The 17,563-nt window shown below is 46.8% G+C and overlaps 1 protein-coding gene across 3 annotated transcripts; it reads right to left on the bottom strand.

The window, feature by feature from the left end:
• Positions 1-565: 565 nt before the first annotated feature.
• Positions 566-15,681, bottom strand: LOC114605321 (uncharacterized). 3 transcript variants are annotated; one of them, XM_077935519.1, is made up of 6 exons: positions 15,576-15,681; positions 10,811-11,271; positions 10,546-10,627; positions 10,188-10,270; positions 7,243-7,369; positions 566-6,338 (listed from the first exon to the last, which is right to left on the bottom strand). In XM_077935519.1, exons 1-6 carry the CDS (start codon positions 15,604-15,606, stop codon positions 5,233-5,235), a joined length of 1,890 nt encoding a protein of 629 aa, XP_077791645.1. In that variant the 5' UTR covers positions 15,607-15,681; the 3' UTR covers positions 566-5,232. The 3 variants fall into 3 exon arrangements, with proteins under 3 accessions (XP_077791645.1, XP_077791646.1, XP_077791647.1); XM_077935520.1 differs by having other exon boundaries at positions 10,811-11,275; positions 15,576-15,658; XM_077935521.1 differs by lacking the exon at positions 10,811-11,271 and having other exon boundaries at positions 15,576-15,633.
• Between the last annotated feature and the right edge of the window lie 1,882 nt (positions 15,682-17,563).

The following is a 17,563-nucleotide window of genomic DNA, read 5'->3' as shown; positions in this document are numbered from 1 at the left end:
CCCAGGGCATATTTTACTGCCCCCGTCCCCCCCTCTATAATTTTCCATTTTTACAATTATTTTAACAACAACAAATAAATTCATCCAAAATCAATCTGCATTTTCTTTTACTCCCTCTCCTTCTCTGTGGTTACTTATTTTGTATCTTATTCTTGCTGCATATCCAGTTCAAACCTATTTACAAATTTTCCCTTTATGATTCCTTTTAATTATTACTGCTCATGTTTATTACGTCAATCCTGCTAATGTTTTTAATTGTTTACAGTGCATCTTCATGTATTCAACACATTTTCCCCATTCTGTTCTCAGAAACCTCTCATCTTTAGCTCTTATTCTTCCGGTAAGTTTTGCCATTTCTGCTACTCCATCCTTTTTAGTTGCCAGTTATCCTTCATTGGAATGATTTCTTCTTGCCGTTTCTGAGCGAACACCATTCGGGCAGCCATAGTAGCATACCTAAAGAGGTTTTTTTCTGTACTTTGAAATCACCTCCCAGAAGACTTTTACTATCAAACATGGCCACCACATATAATAATAATAATAATAATAATAATAATAATAATAATAATAATAATAATAATATATTTATATCCTGCTCTCCCCAGCCGAAGCCGGGCTCAGAGTGGCTAACAGCAGTAAAAATAACACAGTTTACATAAAATCACAATCAATGAATTGAAATACATTCTAAAATCAAATCATTCTAAAATCAATTCAGAGTCAAATTAATGGCAACCATTGGGCTAGAGTTCTATGAGGATTACAGAAGGAGAGAAGGGGTCAGGCTGTGCCTTGGCCAAAGGCCTGGTGGAACAGCTCTGTCTTGCAGGCCCTGCGGAAAGATGTCAAGTCCCGCAGGGCCCTAGTCTCTTGGGACAGAGCGTTCCACCAGATCGGGGCCACCACTGAAAAAGCCCTGGCTCTGGTTGAGGCCAGCCTAACCTCCCTGTGGCCCGGGACCTCCAATATGTTTTTATTTGAAGACCGTAAGGTCCTCCGTGGGACATACCAGGAGAGGCGGTCCTGTAGGTATGATATGAAAAAGGTTCCTTCCTTCTCTTTACATTCCAGCATGTATTTGATTCAGTCTTGTACATTTTAGCTAACCTACTAGGCGTCAAATACCATCTATACATCATTTTCATATAGTTTTCTTTTAACTCATAGCACGCTGTAAAACTGCCCATCCCTTCTCAATGGGTTCAGTTTGTACATTCCTGAATGCTTTTTAAATAGGACGCAGGGGAAAGGATGGATGCCCCATTGGCAGAGTGCCAGGCTGATGCTGCCCCCACCCCTCCTACAGTCTCTGGGTGGGCCCCACAGAGAAAGCCTGACTTCAGGCAGCAAGGGGCAAGTTGAGGGAGGATACGTCCCGGCTAGCAGCTCTTGTCTGCGGGGGGCAGAGAGAGACGGCAAGTGGGGCAGACAACGCTGCCTTTCTCCTTCAAAGGCCTCCTTTCTTCTAAAGCAGAACAAGTCTCTGCTCAGCCCCCCAGTACAGGCTGCACCCCTTTTGGTTCTCAAGGGTGAGATCCTAGCAGGGCAGAGACCTGCGGCTGCTTGTCCCTCGAGAAGAGAGCCCTGATCCGAGCACTTTCCACCTATCAGGCACAACTCACTTGGGAGCGCCCTGCTTACCAGCTTCTCTTGGAGCTTCAGGATGCTGGCTGAGATGGGCCCTGGTGGCCTGATCCAGTCTCAGGCTCTTATATTCTGAAGACCAGCCCACTGGGAGAGGCAGAATCAGGTCATTAAAAGTGACTGACTGAAGCCACCCCATGAACTGGGCAGCGCATCCTTTCAAACGTCTGTATCGCCATTTCTTTCTGACGTACCAAGTGCCCACCTTGAGAGAAGCTGCTCCTCTCCCCCTTTTGCAGCAGGGATGCTCACCTGCCTGCCTGTCCCCACAGACGGGGACCAACACATCACCTGGCGAGCCAAGAGGGTCTCCTCCTCCTTCAGGATTCCAGTTATTGCCCACATGCAAAAGCTCAGCGGAGGGATCTGTAGGAGTTTAGCCCTGACTCTCGTCCACTGAGATTTTCTTAGGGGATTCTCAAGGCTGAAACAGGCCTGGCCAGAGTCTGGAGGGGCCAGCCAGCCAGCCAGGCTGCTCCCTTGAGGAGAGAGCCCCGATCTGGGCACCTTCCACCCATCGGGCGCAACTCGCTTGGGAGCATCCCGCTTACCAGCTTCTCCTGGAGCTTCAGGACCAGGTTGACCACTTCAACCTCAGACTTGTCCTTCACCCAGGACCGGATGTTCTGCGGGAGAAGAAGCCGACTCAGCTGGGAAGACGCTTCCTTGCTTCCTCCTCCTCCTCCTCCCCAGAGCAGGGCTGGGCAATGGCCCTGATCCTGGTGCCACTTTCTGGTGCACCTGCTAGGAATCTTGCAAAATGCAAAGTCGTACAAGAATATATCACCAAGGGTAACTGCTCCACAATAAGGAGTCTAAACAAGCAAACGGAGAAATCTCAGACGTTGTCTTTTCTTTGCAATCACTCGTGTATTTGATAGAAGCAATTGCAACTTGCGAGTCAACCCCCAGACACTTTTATGGTACAATCAGCGTTTCTTCCCACAAAGGGGCTTAATCATTGAGCTGATACGATAAAAACAAGACTATAGTCAACACCTATTTCCATATGGAACGGTTGAATTACGATGAGAATATATCCCATATACCGTACTTTTCTCTCTATAACACGGAGATTTTTTCTCCTAAAAAGTAAGGGGAAATGTCTGTGCGTGTTATTGAGCGAATGTGTGGTCCCTGGAGCCTACCCTCCCGAGCGCAGGGGCAAAAATCCAATTGCGCGCATCAGGGAGGAGGGAGCTCTGTGAGAGAGGAAGCTGTTGCTTTCCTGCATTCTGCCTCAGGGTCTTACTGCCCACCCTCTTCTGTTTCGTTTGCTGTTTGCTCAAACGGAACAAAGAGCAGGGAAAGCCCCTCCCCTCCAGGCAAGCAGAGGGGAAAGGATCGCGTCCTTCCTTCTAATTCCTCTCCGTGCTCCGGTGCTGTTGCGTCCAGGGAAGCATTTTAGGGACTCGCAGGCAGCCAGAAAACATGCAGGTGGGGTGGGGGGGGGAGAGAGAGAGAGAGTGCCTGGCTGGCTTGGGTGGGTGGGTGTGGGGGGGACTTTTGCCTTCCTTTCCTCCCTCCTGTTATACCCCTCTCCTGCATTCTTAGCCAGCTGCTTCTCCGCACACCCCACTCGTGCTCCTTGTCCCTTCTGTGTTTTTCCTTCCCTCCCCACTTGAAATGTGGTTACAAAGCACGGATCCACATGGATCCTCAGGATCTTTGCATTGGGTCAGCCCAAATTCACCATCAGATCACATAGCATGTCCATGGCTACAGCCTGCACCAAAAAAATCATGCATCCACTGTTGCCTGGGGCTGCAGTGGTGCAAAAACGTGGTTACAAAGCACAGATCCACAGGGATGTCAGGAAAAAGCAGCAATGCAAAAGCCAGCTGCAGGTGGCTGGAAAGCAAAACAGGATGTTGCTGTCTGGAGCTGTGCTGTTGGAGAAAAGGGGAAGTCTTTTCTCTGTACTGAGCACCGGATGTTAGCTCAGAGTGCCATCTGACCTGTACTGGAAGTACAGGGGTGGAGCTGTGACTCTTCTGCCGGAGTCAGACCGGGTACAGACACATTTCTCTGTACTGCTGAATGACAGGAATAAAAGACATGTAATTAGGACTCCTGTCTGTCTCTTTTCCCCTCCCTGGGGGAATGCAGGGAGGGAGAGGAGGAGGGTGTGTTCTCTTCACGTTTGAGGAGGATCGCCGAGTTGCGACCTTGCCTGTATCCTGCCGGGGAAGCAGACGGGAAGGTCATCAAGGATCTCGAGCCGAATGCCTGGTATGAGGCCAGTTCCCTCTGACTGATGGCTGAGAATCCAATGCAGGATTTTTGCATTGGGTCACCCCAAACTCACCATCAGATCACATGTCTGTGGCCACAGCATGAGGCACAAAAATGATACATCCACTGTTTCATTCAGAATTCCCCCCCCCCTTGTTTTCCTCCTCTAAAACGATGTGCGTGTTATGGTCAGGTGCGTGTTATAGAGCGAAAAATACGGTATGTAACCTCTACAAAGAAGACTACGCATCCATAGCTTAGAGAAACGGGCAGCTCTATAAAGGTAGAAAAATGACAGAGTTACGATTTTCATCACAAAAGTTTTGTAGAACTAATCCCAGCCTCCATCACATGTATGAAAAATCTGTAGAATATCCCTGTCCCCATATGCAGGGGAGAACAGAAAAAGGCCTTCTACTTGTCACCCTTCCTTGGGAGATGCTGGCAGGACTCACATATTTAAGAGTGAAGTTGGGAACTCCTTATTGTGGAGCAGTAGCCCTTGGTGATATATATTTTGTGTGACTTTGCATTTTGCTTTTATATCACTACCCTGTGCATTGTCGAAGGATCCTTGCAAAGCACAGGCGGCTGGCTGGGCAAACCTGAGCCCAACTCAGCCGGCAAGGCTAAACTGTCAGGGGGGGACTTTCTGACAGAGGAACAGTCTCCCTCGGAAGGTGGTGGATTCTTCTTCCTTGGAGGTTTTTAAGCAGAGGTTGGGTGGCCATCCTGCATGGAGACTTTAGCTGAGATTCCTGCATTGCAGGGGGTTGGACTAGATGACCCTTGGGGTCCCTTCCAGCTCTACGATTCTATGATTCTAGGGTGCTTCCACAGCTCTTAAGCAGGCCAGGATGCAGCACACACACACACACACACACACACACACACACACACACACACACCAAGGAGCCCAGGTTTGTCCTGCTTGGCTCTTTGTGAGATGCTGAGTGTGCGCTCTGGCTCTGCAAAGCCCTCAAGCAGACGGCAAAGAAATACTAGTAAAGGAAATGGAGCGAACGATGTCAGGCTGACGTTTCAGCTCTGCTGACAAGAGGCCTCCTCCTCTTCCCTGCGGCAAAAACAATACTGAAGGCAGCAGTTACGGGTTAAAAGCTTGACCTGATTGGCTACAGGTTGCCTTTGTTGGTGGGATAGATTTCAGTGCCTCACTGGTCAGCTACTGCCTGCCTTAAGCCGGGTTGCCCCTGTTCAATAAAGCGTTGACCTGCTACCATCCACCCGCTCCTGTGCTTGGAGCTCAGAGCACCACTCAACGCATGGACTGAAATTCTGCACTAGGCAAGTGCTCTTTGACAGAGGTGGTGGGCTCTCCTTCCTTGGAGGTTCTTAAGCAGAGGTCGTCTGGTCGTCTGTCACAGATGCTTCAGCTGAGATTCCTGCATTGCAAGGGGTTGGACTAGATGACTCACAGGGTCCCTTCGAACTCTGCAATTCTACAATTCTATCATTCTCCCTGCTGTGGATTTTTTGATGGGTAGCGAGATTGGCTCTCCTGCTGAACCTGTTTCCACATTCCGGGCACTGATATGGTTTCTCCCCGGTATGAATGCTTTGATGGGAAGTGAGATGGGAGTTCCGACTGAAGCTCTTTCCGCATTCCAAGCACTGGTAGGGTTTCTGCCCTGTATGGATGCTTTGATGGGAAGTGAGACTTTCCCTCCGACTGAAGCTCTTTCCACACTCTTGGCACTGAAATGGTTTCTCCCCACGGTGAATACTTTGATGTCGGCGGATGTTTGCACTTGTAGTAAAGGTCTTCCCACATTCCAGACACTGGTAGGGTTTCTCCCCTGTATGAATTCTTTGGTGGTACGTGAGACTTTCCTTCCAAGGGAAGCTCTTTCCACATTCCAAGCACTGATAGGGTTTCTCCTGTCTATGAATTCTTTGATGGGACGTGAGATGGGAGTTCCGACCGAAGCTCTTTCCGCATTCCAAGCACTGGTAGGGTTTCTCCCCTGTATGAATGCTTTGATGGGAAGTGAGATTGGAGCTCTTATTGAAGCTCTTTCCACATTCCAAGCACTGATACGGTTTCTCCCCGCTGTGAATTACCTGATGTCGGCGGACGTTTGTGTGTATATTAAAGCACTTCCCACATTCCAAGCACTGATAGGGTTTCTCTCCTGTATGAGTGGTTTGATGGGAAGTGAGACTTCTCTTCCGAATGAATCTCTTTCCACATTCCAAGCAGTGATAAGGTTTTTCTCCTGTATGAAGTCTCTGATGGGAAGTGAGACTTTCCCTCCGACTGAAGCTCTTTCCACATTCCAAGCATTGATAAGGTTTGTTCCCAATGGGATTTCTTTGATGGGAAGTGGAATGGGAGCTCTGGCTGAAGCTCTCTCCATACTCCAAATGTTGATACGGCTTATCCACCGTGTGAATTATGTCATGGTCTCCCTTCTTCTTATTTTCCCATTTATCATCACCTGAAATGAAGAAAAAGATGGATTAGAGTCTCAGGAAGAAATGGGAGTTCCCAATTATGGAGCAATGCTCATTAACACTTGTGATACAGGGAGTTAGATGGAAAGTCTTATTCCAGGGTTCACGGCCTTTGATTGCTGGCATTAACAGAAATACCTATGAGAACCTGAGATTCGAATAGCCTGTCTCTCTCCTGGGATAGATATTGCCCAATCATGGAATCTGCTCCACCTCCAATAGCTGTCCTCTCTTTAGTCAATCAAAAACAGACAGAAGCAAAGAAGAAAAAAGCAGTTCAGACCAGCCTGATCAATGTCTAAAAAGAAACAACAGGAGGAATAATATTAACAGACAAAATAATCAACAGCCCCCCATGCAAGGTGAGTCGTGGGGGTGTTAGCATTGCATCCCAGATGCTGCAAGTGGCCCTGTTGATTTCCATCAAAATCGGGGAGGCTTTGTTGGGATATTCTGTTCCACCTGAAGGACAGACATGTGGAATTGTTGTATGTCACATGTCTGTTTACACTCCAGCACAGCTTGCTGGGAACTTCCGTTTGCGTATAGCTTTTGCTGTCTTGCTTTGGACACGAAGGAGATCAGACGTTTTCCTTTTGTCCTGATGTAGCTGAATAAACTGCTTGTAAATATGCTCACACAACTTCTCCTTCTGCTTCTGTTGCGTAGTGTTTACTCTGCTGAGTAGCGTGCCCCAGCTTCTGAAGTTCGGGTCGCAGATGCTGCGCCAAGGACTGGAGATCGCCTGGCACAATGGCCGGTGGGCTAGAGCCAGCGGGGGGCCCTGCCAATTGCCCCTGTTTCCTTGGTTGCATGCCAACAGGCTTATCACAGAAAGGTATGTGTGGAATTTCCGAAGAGATATTATGATCCACAAGGGAGCCTTACTGAGAGAGGCCACGATCCCGCGATTCTCCTCCATGACTTCCTTATGCAGAGCTCTCTGGTCAGGATCCAGCAACGCCCATTCCTCGTCTGTGAAATGAACAGCGACATTTTCAAAGCACACTGGACCCTAAGAGAGAAAGAGAGAGGACCTCTTCTTAGTCAGAATGAAGATGATCTACTATAAATTGCTCTATTGCTTTCTGCTGTATTGTTTTAATGGGATCGTTTTGCTGCACATTTTAATTGTGGGTGTTTCTTTAAATATCTTAATGGAATTATTTTAGTGTGCATTTTAATGATGGACATTAACCTTAGTGTAAATGGGGGAACTCCACAATGTGTTCCTCAAATCACTCTGTCTGTGCCAGCACTGCCGCTCTCCTTTCCCTGTGTGCTCTTTTGGAGGAACCTGATACCCTGAAGTCAACTTTAAGAGAAACACGGGGGCACAGGAAGGGGGAGGAGATTGGGGCAAAAGCCCCATTCTGTAACTCTTGGGGCTGGTTAGCTGAATCCTGGCCCCTTTGTGGGATGTAATCCACTGGGAGCAGTCAAATACAACATTCCTTGTTTTGCTAGAGTGGACATGCCGGGGATGTTGGTCCAGTCAGTTGAACTTCCTGTTCCTCCTGGCCTGGAGCATCCATCCTTGCATGTGACTGGTAGGTGGGCGTGACCTTCCCAGACCTGGGAAAAGGCCAAGGCATACTGCCTCTCTCTCTCTCTCTTTTCCATCTTCCTTTCGTCCTGCAAACTTCCTGGACTGAACTGCTGGCTGCCAGCCAAGCCGTCCCCCAGGTCATCTCCCTTATGGGGTAATCCTCTTTTTATATGCTTGCAACTTTCAGCCTTAAGCCTGCCTTCAGGGATCACACTCTGCTCTGCCTGATCATCAGTAAACTTTCTTTTTATTGCTTATGAAGAAGACTGTGCTGTATTTCTTCAATTAGGAAGGAAAATATCAGAACACATTTCAATCTGGACAAGCCAGATTGAATTGCTTATTGTCTTAAGAAACTCACATGAGTTTGCAACCAGTTTTCTGCTGTGTAAAGAGGGAATGCACTCTGCTTGCTAGCGCAAGTTAGGAATCATATTTTTAAAAGGTAAAGGTAAAGGACCCCTCACAGTTAAGTCCCATCATGAACGACTCTGGGGTTGTGGCGCTCATCTTGCTTTACTGGCCGAGGGAGCCGACATTTGTCCACAGACAGTTTTTCTGGGTCATGTGGCCAGCATGACCAAGCTGCTTCTGGCGAACCAGAACAGCGCACGGAAACACCATTTACCTTCCCGCTGGAGCGGTACCTATTTATCTGCTTGCACTTTGACGTGTTTTCAAACTGCTAGGTAGACAGGAACAGGGACCGAGCAACAGGAGCTCACCCCATCACGGGAATTCGAACCGCCGACCTTCCAATTGGCAAGTCCTAGGCTCAGGGTTTAGACCACAGCGCTAGCCGCGTCTCTGCAGGAAGGATATTAATACACAATATATCCTCTCCTGCCGCCCTGAACATCCCCACACACTTTTATATGGTGTGTAAACTGCTTAGAAGCCTGTGTTTGCGTTTAATAATAAATCTAGAAATAAAACTGCAAACGACTGGTGAATCATATTGTGGCATCTGAATATAGACTGTATTTTTAATCAAGGCTTATATTGGCTTATATTTTGATCAGATTCCTAAATTCACAAATGTTTCATGCCAGGCAGAAGACCAGCTGCCTAAGTACTTTGGCAAGATGTTATCCTCCTGGACAAGGGGCCCCCTTGATTTATAGCAGAAAACAATTCTCAAAGTCGTAAAAAGGGAATTACAGGTCAAGAGCAAGGTTACATAGACCCAACATAATTAAGAGTTGGTAAATAGTAAAATAAAACCGTTAAACTTGAGCCACAGGACAAAAGGCCAAGAGCAAAGGAAGAGAAAACAACTGGCTGAAGGGGGGGTGTAGACTGGAGAGGCTTCTTTTTGAAGCTGTTTTTTACTGAGTTCCTTTTTCTACTTTACAAAGGCCTTATTCCTTTTAAGAGGCTACCTGTGTTGTGTATTAAGTATATTGGCATAGATGTAATTATGCAAAGGATTTAAGAAATGCTAGATTCTTATTTCATATAGTTGTAAGAGTTGTATTTATCCTGAAATTAAGTCAGCCACCAGCCTAGCCCCCCTGCCAGACAAGGAGACGCCATCGAGCACTCCTGACAAATGGTTGTCAGGCCTTTGTTTAAAGACCTCCAAAAAGGAGATCTTTCATTGATGATGCATGAGAATATGAACCCAAGGTCTCTGACATCTGTTCAAGATAAAAATTTAAAATTATTAACCATCTGTTTTGGAGGGCAAGAGGTGAGCTGGTAATTAAGATTCCTTGTTGAGACACATGTAAGATATATTACTACTTATTTGTCATTTATAGATGTAACAATATATAGCTCTTTGTGTTCCATATAAGGACAGGAGGATATGGGTGTATCTTTTAGGATTGGTTATAGCAATCAGCCAATAGAAAATCCAACCAGGCTGATTGGACAGAGGCAGCCCAAGGAGGAGCAAAGGGGGCTGGATTAAGGGAATATAAGTGCTGGCCATAATGGCAGGAGGCCAGGCCAGAGCTTGGTAACCATATACCACTGTGCCTCTCATTTATTTGTCTGACAAATAAATTATTATTTTAATTTCTCTATTGCTGCATTGAATATTTCATTCCAGCTAAGCGTTAACCACAAGCAGGGTGCTACAATATTAGCAACATTCAGAAGGCGAGTTAAGGTGAGATGGCTGTTCCTTATTCCCAGCACATAAGCCTTCTAAAATAGTATTTTCAGCCTTTGTTCAGGGCAGATTTGTTAAGAGAATGAGAGAGACTTGTGTGGGTCAGGAGGGACCCTGGCTGCCCCACCCCTCAGCCCCCTTCCCCACAGGGCTCCCTCCCTCTACCTGAGCTGCTTCCACAGCCGTTGCTTCTCCTTCACCACCAGGAATAGATGGAAGAGGAGGTCTTGCTGGCATCATCTGGTCACCTGTGAGAGACAGAGGTAAGTGGGAAGCCAGGAGTAGATGCTTTTCTCAGAGGTTAAACACTACATATCAAACTACAAATGGGCCTTTGAAAAAGTCTTGCCTGCTGAATGGATTATGACATTTGCACCCATTTCATATTTTAGTTGTGTTAAAAATACATCTCCCTCCTTGGGGCTCCTGGACAATATTCCCCCAAAAGATGAAAAGAACCCATGTGTCTGTTTTGAAATCCACAGAATGGAACCAAACAGAGAACAATCTTATTCCTCCTTACCCAGTGGCTTCTCTCTGGTGTCCAACAGAGTCCTTTCAGTCTTAAAGGAATCCAGACCCATTTCTGCAAACAGATCCTGTCTCTGAAACAGCAACAAGGATTCAGAACAGAAAATGGAGAGAAAGATTAGCAATGACTGACGTGAAAACCTGAGGGGTATCCAATCTCATTCCTTGGATACTTTCCAAAAAGGGGTGGGCCATTAGTAGAAAATTTAGGGAGACTCTCCCTCATGTTCTGAGCTGCTTAGGAAAGTCTCTCTCACCTGCTTTCTCTCCTCTGCCTGACTCAGGAGGAAACCTTCGGCCAGGGCCACTGCCTGAGAACTAGTCTCTGCTCCACATTCCCTCACCCAGCTCTCCATCTCCGGTGGAAGGACAGCCAGGAACTGCTCCAAGATCACCAGGTCCAGCATCTCAGCTTTCGTGTGCCTTTCTGGTTTCAGCCATTGATGGTAAAGGTTGTAGAGTCGGCTGCAAACCTCTCGAGGTCCTTTGGCCTCCTGGTAGCAGAACTGCCTGAACTGCTGGCTCTGAGCCTCTGAGTGGAGAGTGTCCTCCTCACCCAGGATCTTCTGCACAGTTTCCCCCCAGAATACCCCACTGCTCCCAGTTCTGATAGCATGGTCTCTTCCTGCTTCAGGGCCAGCTGAGTCTTGCTCATCCATCTGTGCTCTCAGGAAGCCTCCAAGAGAGATGAAGGAACCCCTTGATCTTCTGCCAAGTTCTGTCTGTCCGAATTAGAGGTGTTAGCAAATTCTACAAAGCTTGTACATTATTCTGCAATAAAACTGACTGTCAGGAAGAAAAAGAAGTAAACCTCTAGCCCAGGCATAGGCCAACTTCAGCCCTCCAGATGTTTTGGGACTACAATTCCCATCATCCCTGACCACTGGTCCTGTTAGCTACGGATCATGGGAGTTGTAGGCCAAAAACATCTGGAGGGCCGAGTTTGCCTATGCCTGGGCTAGCCCTTCTAGAAGGAAAGTGACTATGCATAATGTGCCGGCAACTGCAGGGGTTTCTGTGAGATGAATCAGCTGTAGACATACCTGCAAATTTATTGTGCTAATTTTGTGTTATACACATGACATGAGAAGACTGTCAGTATTTATTTCAAATTTGCTTAATTAAAAAGAATTTGGTGGAGGCAAACGTAGAGTGAGCACAGCCTCTGGTAAGAGAGAGAGGTGCAGCAGTTTTAAAACTTACAAAACACTGGGTAACATTAACAAATATGGATATTCTAGACATGGAGGGTCATAACAGGCTTAGTTGGCAGGCATATTTATGGTATGAGAAGGCAAAAGTTTCTTGGTCTTTCTCTTTTTGATATGTTAAGAAAGAAATAAAGAGATAAAAGTGTAATGTGACAACTTCAGTAAGTTAAAAGTGATGTTGTGTAATTTTCTATTACTATTTATATATTGTTAAAATTGGTTAATTATAATGAATTAATGTAGCAACTACTGTGCTTCCCCCCCCCCTTTGTTATTGTTGAATTCTAAATAAATTATTATTCAAAAAAGGGGGGGAGAGAAGGCAAAAGTACATAGGTTTTTTTTTAATCGTCTTGTAAGAAAACCAACAAAGGTCCGTATAGTTAAAGCCATGGTCTTCCCAGTAGTGATGTATGGAAGTGAGAGCTGGACCATAAAGAAGGCTGATCGCCGAAGAATTGATGCTTTTGAATTATGGTGCTGGAGAAGACTCTTGAGAGTCCCATGGACGGCAAGAAGATCAAACGCATCCATTCTTAAGGAAATCAGACCTGAGTGCTCACTGGAAGGACAGATCGTGAAGCTGAGGCTCCAGTACTTTGGCCACCTCATGAGAAGAGAAGACTCCCTGGAGAAGACACTGATGCTGGGAAAGATGGAGGGCACAAGGAGAAGGGGGCGACAGAGGACGAGATGGTTGGATAGCGTTTTTGAGGTTACCAGCATGAGTTTGACCAAACTGCGGGAGGTAGTGGAGGACAGAGGTGCCTGGTGTGCTCTGGTCGATGGGGTCACGAAGAGTCGGACACGACTAAACAACAACAAAGAAAACCAATCTATATGGTATGGGAGAAATATAAAAATTTATTACAACAGAAAACACCCTGGTGGCTTTCCCCACTAGAAGTGATATCCTGGAAAAAATTAAATACGAGAAACGATTGGGCAACATATAAAGAGCTGTTAACGGAAGTAGAACAACAGTTGAAATTGCAAAATTTTGAGGACATAATAAATTTATTAACTGATTGGTTACAATATCAACAACTAGATGATATATTTAAGATGGATAAAAAGAATGGATTTAGTAATGAAATATCAAGGTTTGAAAAAGAATTGTTAGCGAATAATTTAAAATTACTTTCTAAAATGTACAAACTAATTTTAGAATGGTATACAAAAGCTGGAGAAGTTAAATCTGTAATGATACAGTGAGCGAAAGATTTTGCATACAATGTAGATTTCATCATGGGAGAAGTTATGGAAAGATGATCTGAAATATACAGCATGTTGTATGTTGAAAGAACAATATATGATAATGAAGTACCTTTGGTATCTAACTCCCAATAAGATACCAAAAATGTATCAGACAGCTACAAATATCTGTTGGAAATGTAAGGAAAAAGAAGGCCCTTTTTCTCATGTGTGGTTGACAGGAAAGGTAACAAAAGCATTCCAGGAAATGTTTAAAATTTCCTTTTATTTTATTTATTTACTTTTATTTAAAAAGCCAGAAGTTTTTATTTTAGGAAATATAGGTGCTAAAATTCCAAGGGAACAGAAAAGATTGTTTATGTATGTGGCGACGGCTGCGCGAAAGAAGACAAAGTCCACACCAGAGAAGAATGGCAGATCAAGTTGATGGACTATGATGAAATGGCAAAAATGACCAGAAAAATAAGAAATCAAAAACAAGAAATCAGTAAGACCAAAATTTTAATAAGGAATGGGGAAAATTTATAACTTATCTTAAAAAACCATTGTAAACAGTGTGATTGCAATAATACTTGTAATGTTACAAGAACTATGGATATAACAGAGATACAAAAATTCTGAATTATTGCAAAAGATACGGTATGAAAAGTTTAACAATAAGGCCCACAAGGGGGAGGAGGGAAGCCCAGGGGATTTCGTGGGAACCTGTGTTTCTTTATATAACGTTGTGGTGTCAGTGTAAATTTTTATTTTGAAAATTAAATAAATAAATCTGGAAAAACGTTACAAAACATGCAAAGAAATGAAGCACCGGGATATGGGCTATGAGACATTTTTCAACATCCCGTTGCTACCAGAGCTTCCCCTTTCTACCCCTCTGGCATTGAACAGACCACACACTTTGGTAAGCGAAGATGGTTTTTACTTACAAACTTTCCAAGTTCAGATTCATGAATATCTCCATGCAGCAGCAAGAAAACACAGGCAGAAATCTTGGGTTACAAAACGGAACAGAAGGTTTCTGAACGCGTGGCCTGACCTTAAAGAGGTCAGATACGTCCTGTCTGCTCAAGTTCGCATGGTAAAAGGGGCCAAACAGCAGAAGGCAAGGGAGCAAAGACTTTTCCGGGGTTCGTCAGCAAAGGTCTCCCTGCAACTGGGACTCCGAAGCCTTGCATCGCCCTCTGCTCCTCCGCCAACTGGCCTCGTCCTCTTTCAAAGCCATCCCGGTTCCAGAGGTTTCAGTGCACGTTGCATGATGGAAGGACTTTCCTTTGGGAGCCCTCCATCTGTCAACATCCACTCTTTCTTTCTGGCACAGGGTTTCATTTGTTATAAGAATTTTAAGGTCTTTGATATATAATAAATGTTCATAAATGTACCAAGCAAACACGTACATAAATATATAAACCACATGCCTGAAGCAGCACAGGAAGACAGTCCTGAAACCATTTTGACTCCCCTGCTGACCAAATGTTTCTCTGCAAGGAGGGAGGAGGTGGGAAAAAAACACCTTCCTTGTTACAGGAATTTAGTAATCACCATTTCAAAGGAATGGCCAGACTACCAGGAAAGACAATCAGATAAGGCATTATCAGAAAACCTGGCAGGCAGGAAAAATAATAATAAAATAATAATAATTTATTATTTAAACCCCGCCCATCTGGCTGAGTTTCCCCAGCCACTCTGGGCGACTCCTGATCGAATGTTAAAAACAATACAGCATTAAATATTAAAAACTTCCCTAAACAGGGCTGCCTTCAGATGTCTTTTAAAGATAGGATAGCTGCTTATTTCCTTCACATCTGAAGGGAGGCTGTTACACAGGGCAGGCACCACCACCGAGAAGGCCCTCTGCCTGGTTCCCTGTAGCCTCACTTCTCGCAATGAGGGAACCGCCAGAACAACAACATTCAAATTTCTGTTGTAGACCACCTTTTCTGTGATGTAGGTATGATGTTTGTGGGGGGTGGTATTGGGTCACACCCCTTCTGTGATGTATGAATGGTGTATGGAGGGGTGGTCTGGAGCTCCAGGGCAGGGAATTTAAAATGTCTATATAAGGGCAGGCACGCCTTGGTTCTGGGTCCTCCTCCTTTTCTGCGTGTAAAGGGGAGCACCCTGTTGCAACAGATCAATGGAGATCAGGCTTACGAGCTGCTTTGCTTCTCAATATTCTCTGCTTGGCCTCTGTTCTTTTCTCCTATCAATAGGGAACCCATGTAAGGACTCTTGGATCCCCCATAAGGGGAAAAGGACAGATTTTGTTTACAACACGTTTCATGTCGGAATGTTTCCGTGCGGCTGCAGCCTCCGTTCATAAACGCGACTGATCCATCAATCTGACGGGGGTTCATTCCCATGCGTTTCCCGCGCCGCCCCCCTTCGACCCAAAGACCCTCCCCAAAGGGGCCAGTTGCGCATCCATGCAAAGGAAGAGCAGAGTTGCTGCCCTCCTGCGACCTCGCCCCTCCCTGGCAGGACCCTCCGCTCCTTGACTTGGGGGTCCCCCCCTTGCAGGCTCCCCACATGCACGCTCCCCTGTAGCCCTGGGACCCCCAGTGCACCCTCTGGGAGAGAGAGAGAGGAGACTCACCGGATCCCAGCAGGCGCCGCCGGGGCAGCATTTGCAGGAGAGACAGAAGCACCCCCTTTTTTGCAGGAAAAGTCTGGGGAGGCGGGGAGGGGCTTTTGCTCTGGAGGACCTGCCCTCCCCGTCTTTCTTTCCTGCCCTCTCTAGGAATCCAGCTCCTTTCTGTTTAACCCTTGGCAGGCCGAGGGCACCCAGATCTCCCTCTTCTCTCCCTCTGGAGAGCAGGAGCCCCGGAGAGCCACGCGCATGGCGCGCAAAGCACCCAGAGATGCTTTATTTGGGGGACCCTCCTGGCCGGGGGCTGAGCTTCCCCCTCCCTGGCCTAGAAGCCGGAGGCAAGTGATCTCCGCTGTTACGGAAATTACGGGGGCGGGGGCACATCTTTAAAGTTGCTAAATGTTATAAATATTATGCCTGAAAATGTATCCTTTCAACTTGACAGCTCAGGAAAGTTACTTAGCTTTTAAAAATAATATAAAATCATTACAAATATTATGCCTGAATGTATCCTTTCAACTTGACAGCTCAGGGAAGTTACCTAGCTTTAAAAAGAATATCAAATCATCTCCTTTCCCAGTTTCCTCCATTCCAAAGCTATTTTCCCCTTGAAAAAGGACTCCAGGAAGTTCCCAGAGGTGACAATTGCTGGGCTCATTGTTAGCCAAAGGAAGCCAAATCTCATCACCTGACTCGCCTCAGGCTCCAGACATGCAAAGGAAGTTCTATTGTACTTTTGGGTGGTGGGTACTTGTGACATAATTGTCTATGCTCATCTTATACTTGTGTGTTTCCCTAACACATCTGTCTATGCTAATAATGTGTAACCCTCCCCTTTTGTGACATGTCAGTGATGTAGCAGTGATGCAGCAATGATGCTGTACGAACTGTATTCTGGGATATGGTGGGAAGGTTTTAAAAGTCCCTGTCACCCCATCCTCGGGGTTCAATCGCCTTTTGAACCTGTTGCGCAATAAACTCGGATCTTCAGCTATTTGCTCCGGTTGGCTGGACTCCTTCCTTTATTCCACAGGGACCCGCAGGGCTCAGCCCGACGAGCTGGGGGACTGAGCAGCCTCGCACCTAGATTTTTCTGTAACACCCCCCCTCCCAAAGAAAGGCTCAACATCCACGCCCATGGGGGCCTGTGGCCAGCCCAGACCCTGGAGCATCTGCATCTCTGCCCCAGCTTGAAAGTTAGGGGCTGCAGTGCTGGCGAACCTTATCTCCCCCTCCCCGTCCAGACAGAGGAATGGCCTTGTGGGGTTGGACAAGAGAGTCCCATCTGGGTGGTGTGGAGTGGGCAGTGCGGGGGCTTCTAACTGTAAAGTAGGGAGGGCCCTCCTGAGTCATCTAGTTGAACCCCCAGCATAGCAGGAATCTCAGCTAAGCATCACAGGGAGGGGGCCATCCAAGCTCCCCCCACCCCACCCAAGGAAGGCACTCTCCCCACTGGCTGGCTGTACTGCCCTCTCAATGGCCCCTCCTGGCACACTTTCCTGTGGCCAATGACTCTTCCCCAGGGAGGGCATCTGAACAAGAGACCACCCCCCTGTAGGGTGCTGTGTTGATGTCCGCCAGGCTAAGGAAAAGCAAAGCAGCTGCGCATTGGCACCGAGGGCTCCCAGACTTCAGCCAGTGCCCTCCAGGTTTCCTGAGTGCAGGCATCGTGCTGGCTGGCACTGAGGGGAACTGCAGGCCCATCTGCCTCGGGGGCACCTGCGTGGAGATGGCGGTGCCAGGGAGAAGAGCAGCAGGTTCAGCCAGAGGCTCCTAAAGGCTCTGCCCAGTTTCTTGGCGTGGAAGATGTGACCAGCCAGCAGGGGCTGGGGCTGGCCCCTCCTGGCCCCTGTTACCCAAGGTAAAGGACCCCTGGATGCTCAAGTCCAGCCAAAGGCGACTATGGGGACTTACTTCTGAGTAAGCGTGCATCAGATGGAATGGCAAATCCCTTTGAACCGCGTAGGGGTTACTCCTAAGTAAGCATGCATCAG

The sequence above is a fragment of the Podarcis muralis genome, chromosome 10, assembly GCF_964188315.1.
Source record: "Podarcis muralis chromosome 10, rPodMur119.hap1.1, whole genome shotgun sequence".
Lineage (NCBI taxonomy): Eukaryota > Metazoa > Chordata > Lepidosauria > Squamata > Lacertidae > Podarcis > Podarcis muralis.
The sequence above is the reverse complement of the archived record's forward strand: the minus strand, read 5'-3'. Positions and strand labels throughout refer to the sequence as shown.

Coding starts and splice junctions, on each gene's coding strand:
- LOC114605321 (XM_077935519.1), bottom strand. CDS start 15,606: ATGCTGCCCCGGCGGCGCCTGCTGGGATCCG. Junction 10,628..10,810: donor AGGCAGAGGAGAGAAAGCAG/GTGAGAGAGACT, acceptor TTGCTGTTTCAG/AGACAGGATCTGTTTGCAGA. Junction 10,271..10,545: donor CACCAGAGAGAAGCCACTGG/GTAAGGAGGAAT, acceptor TGTCTCTCACAG/GTGACCAGATGATGCCAGCA.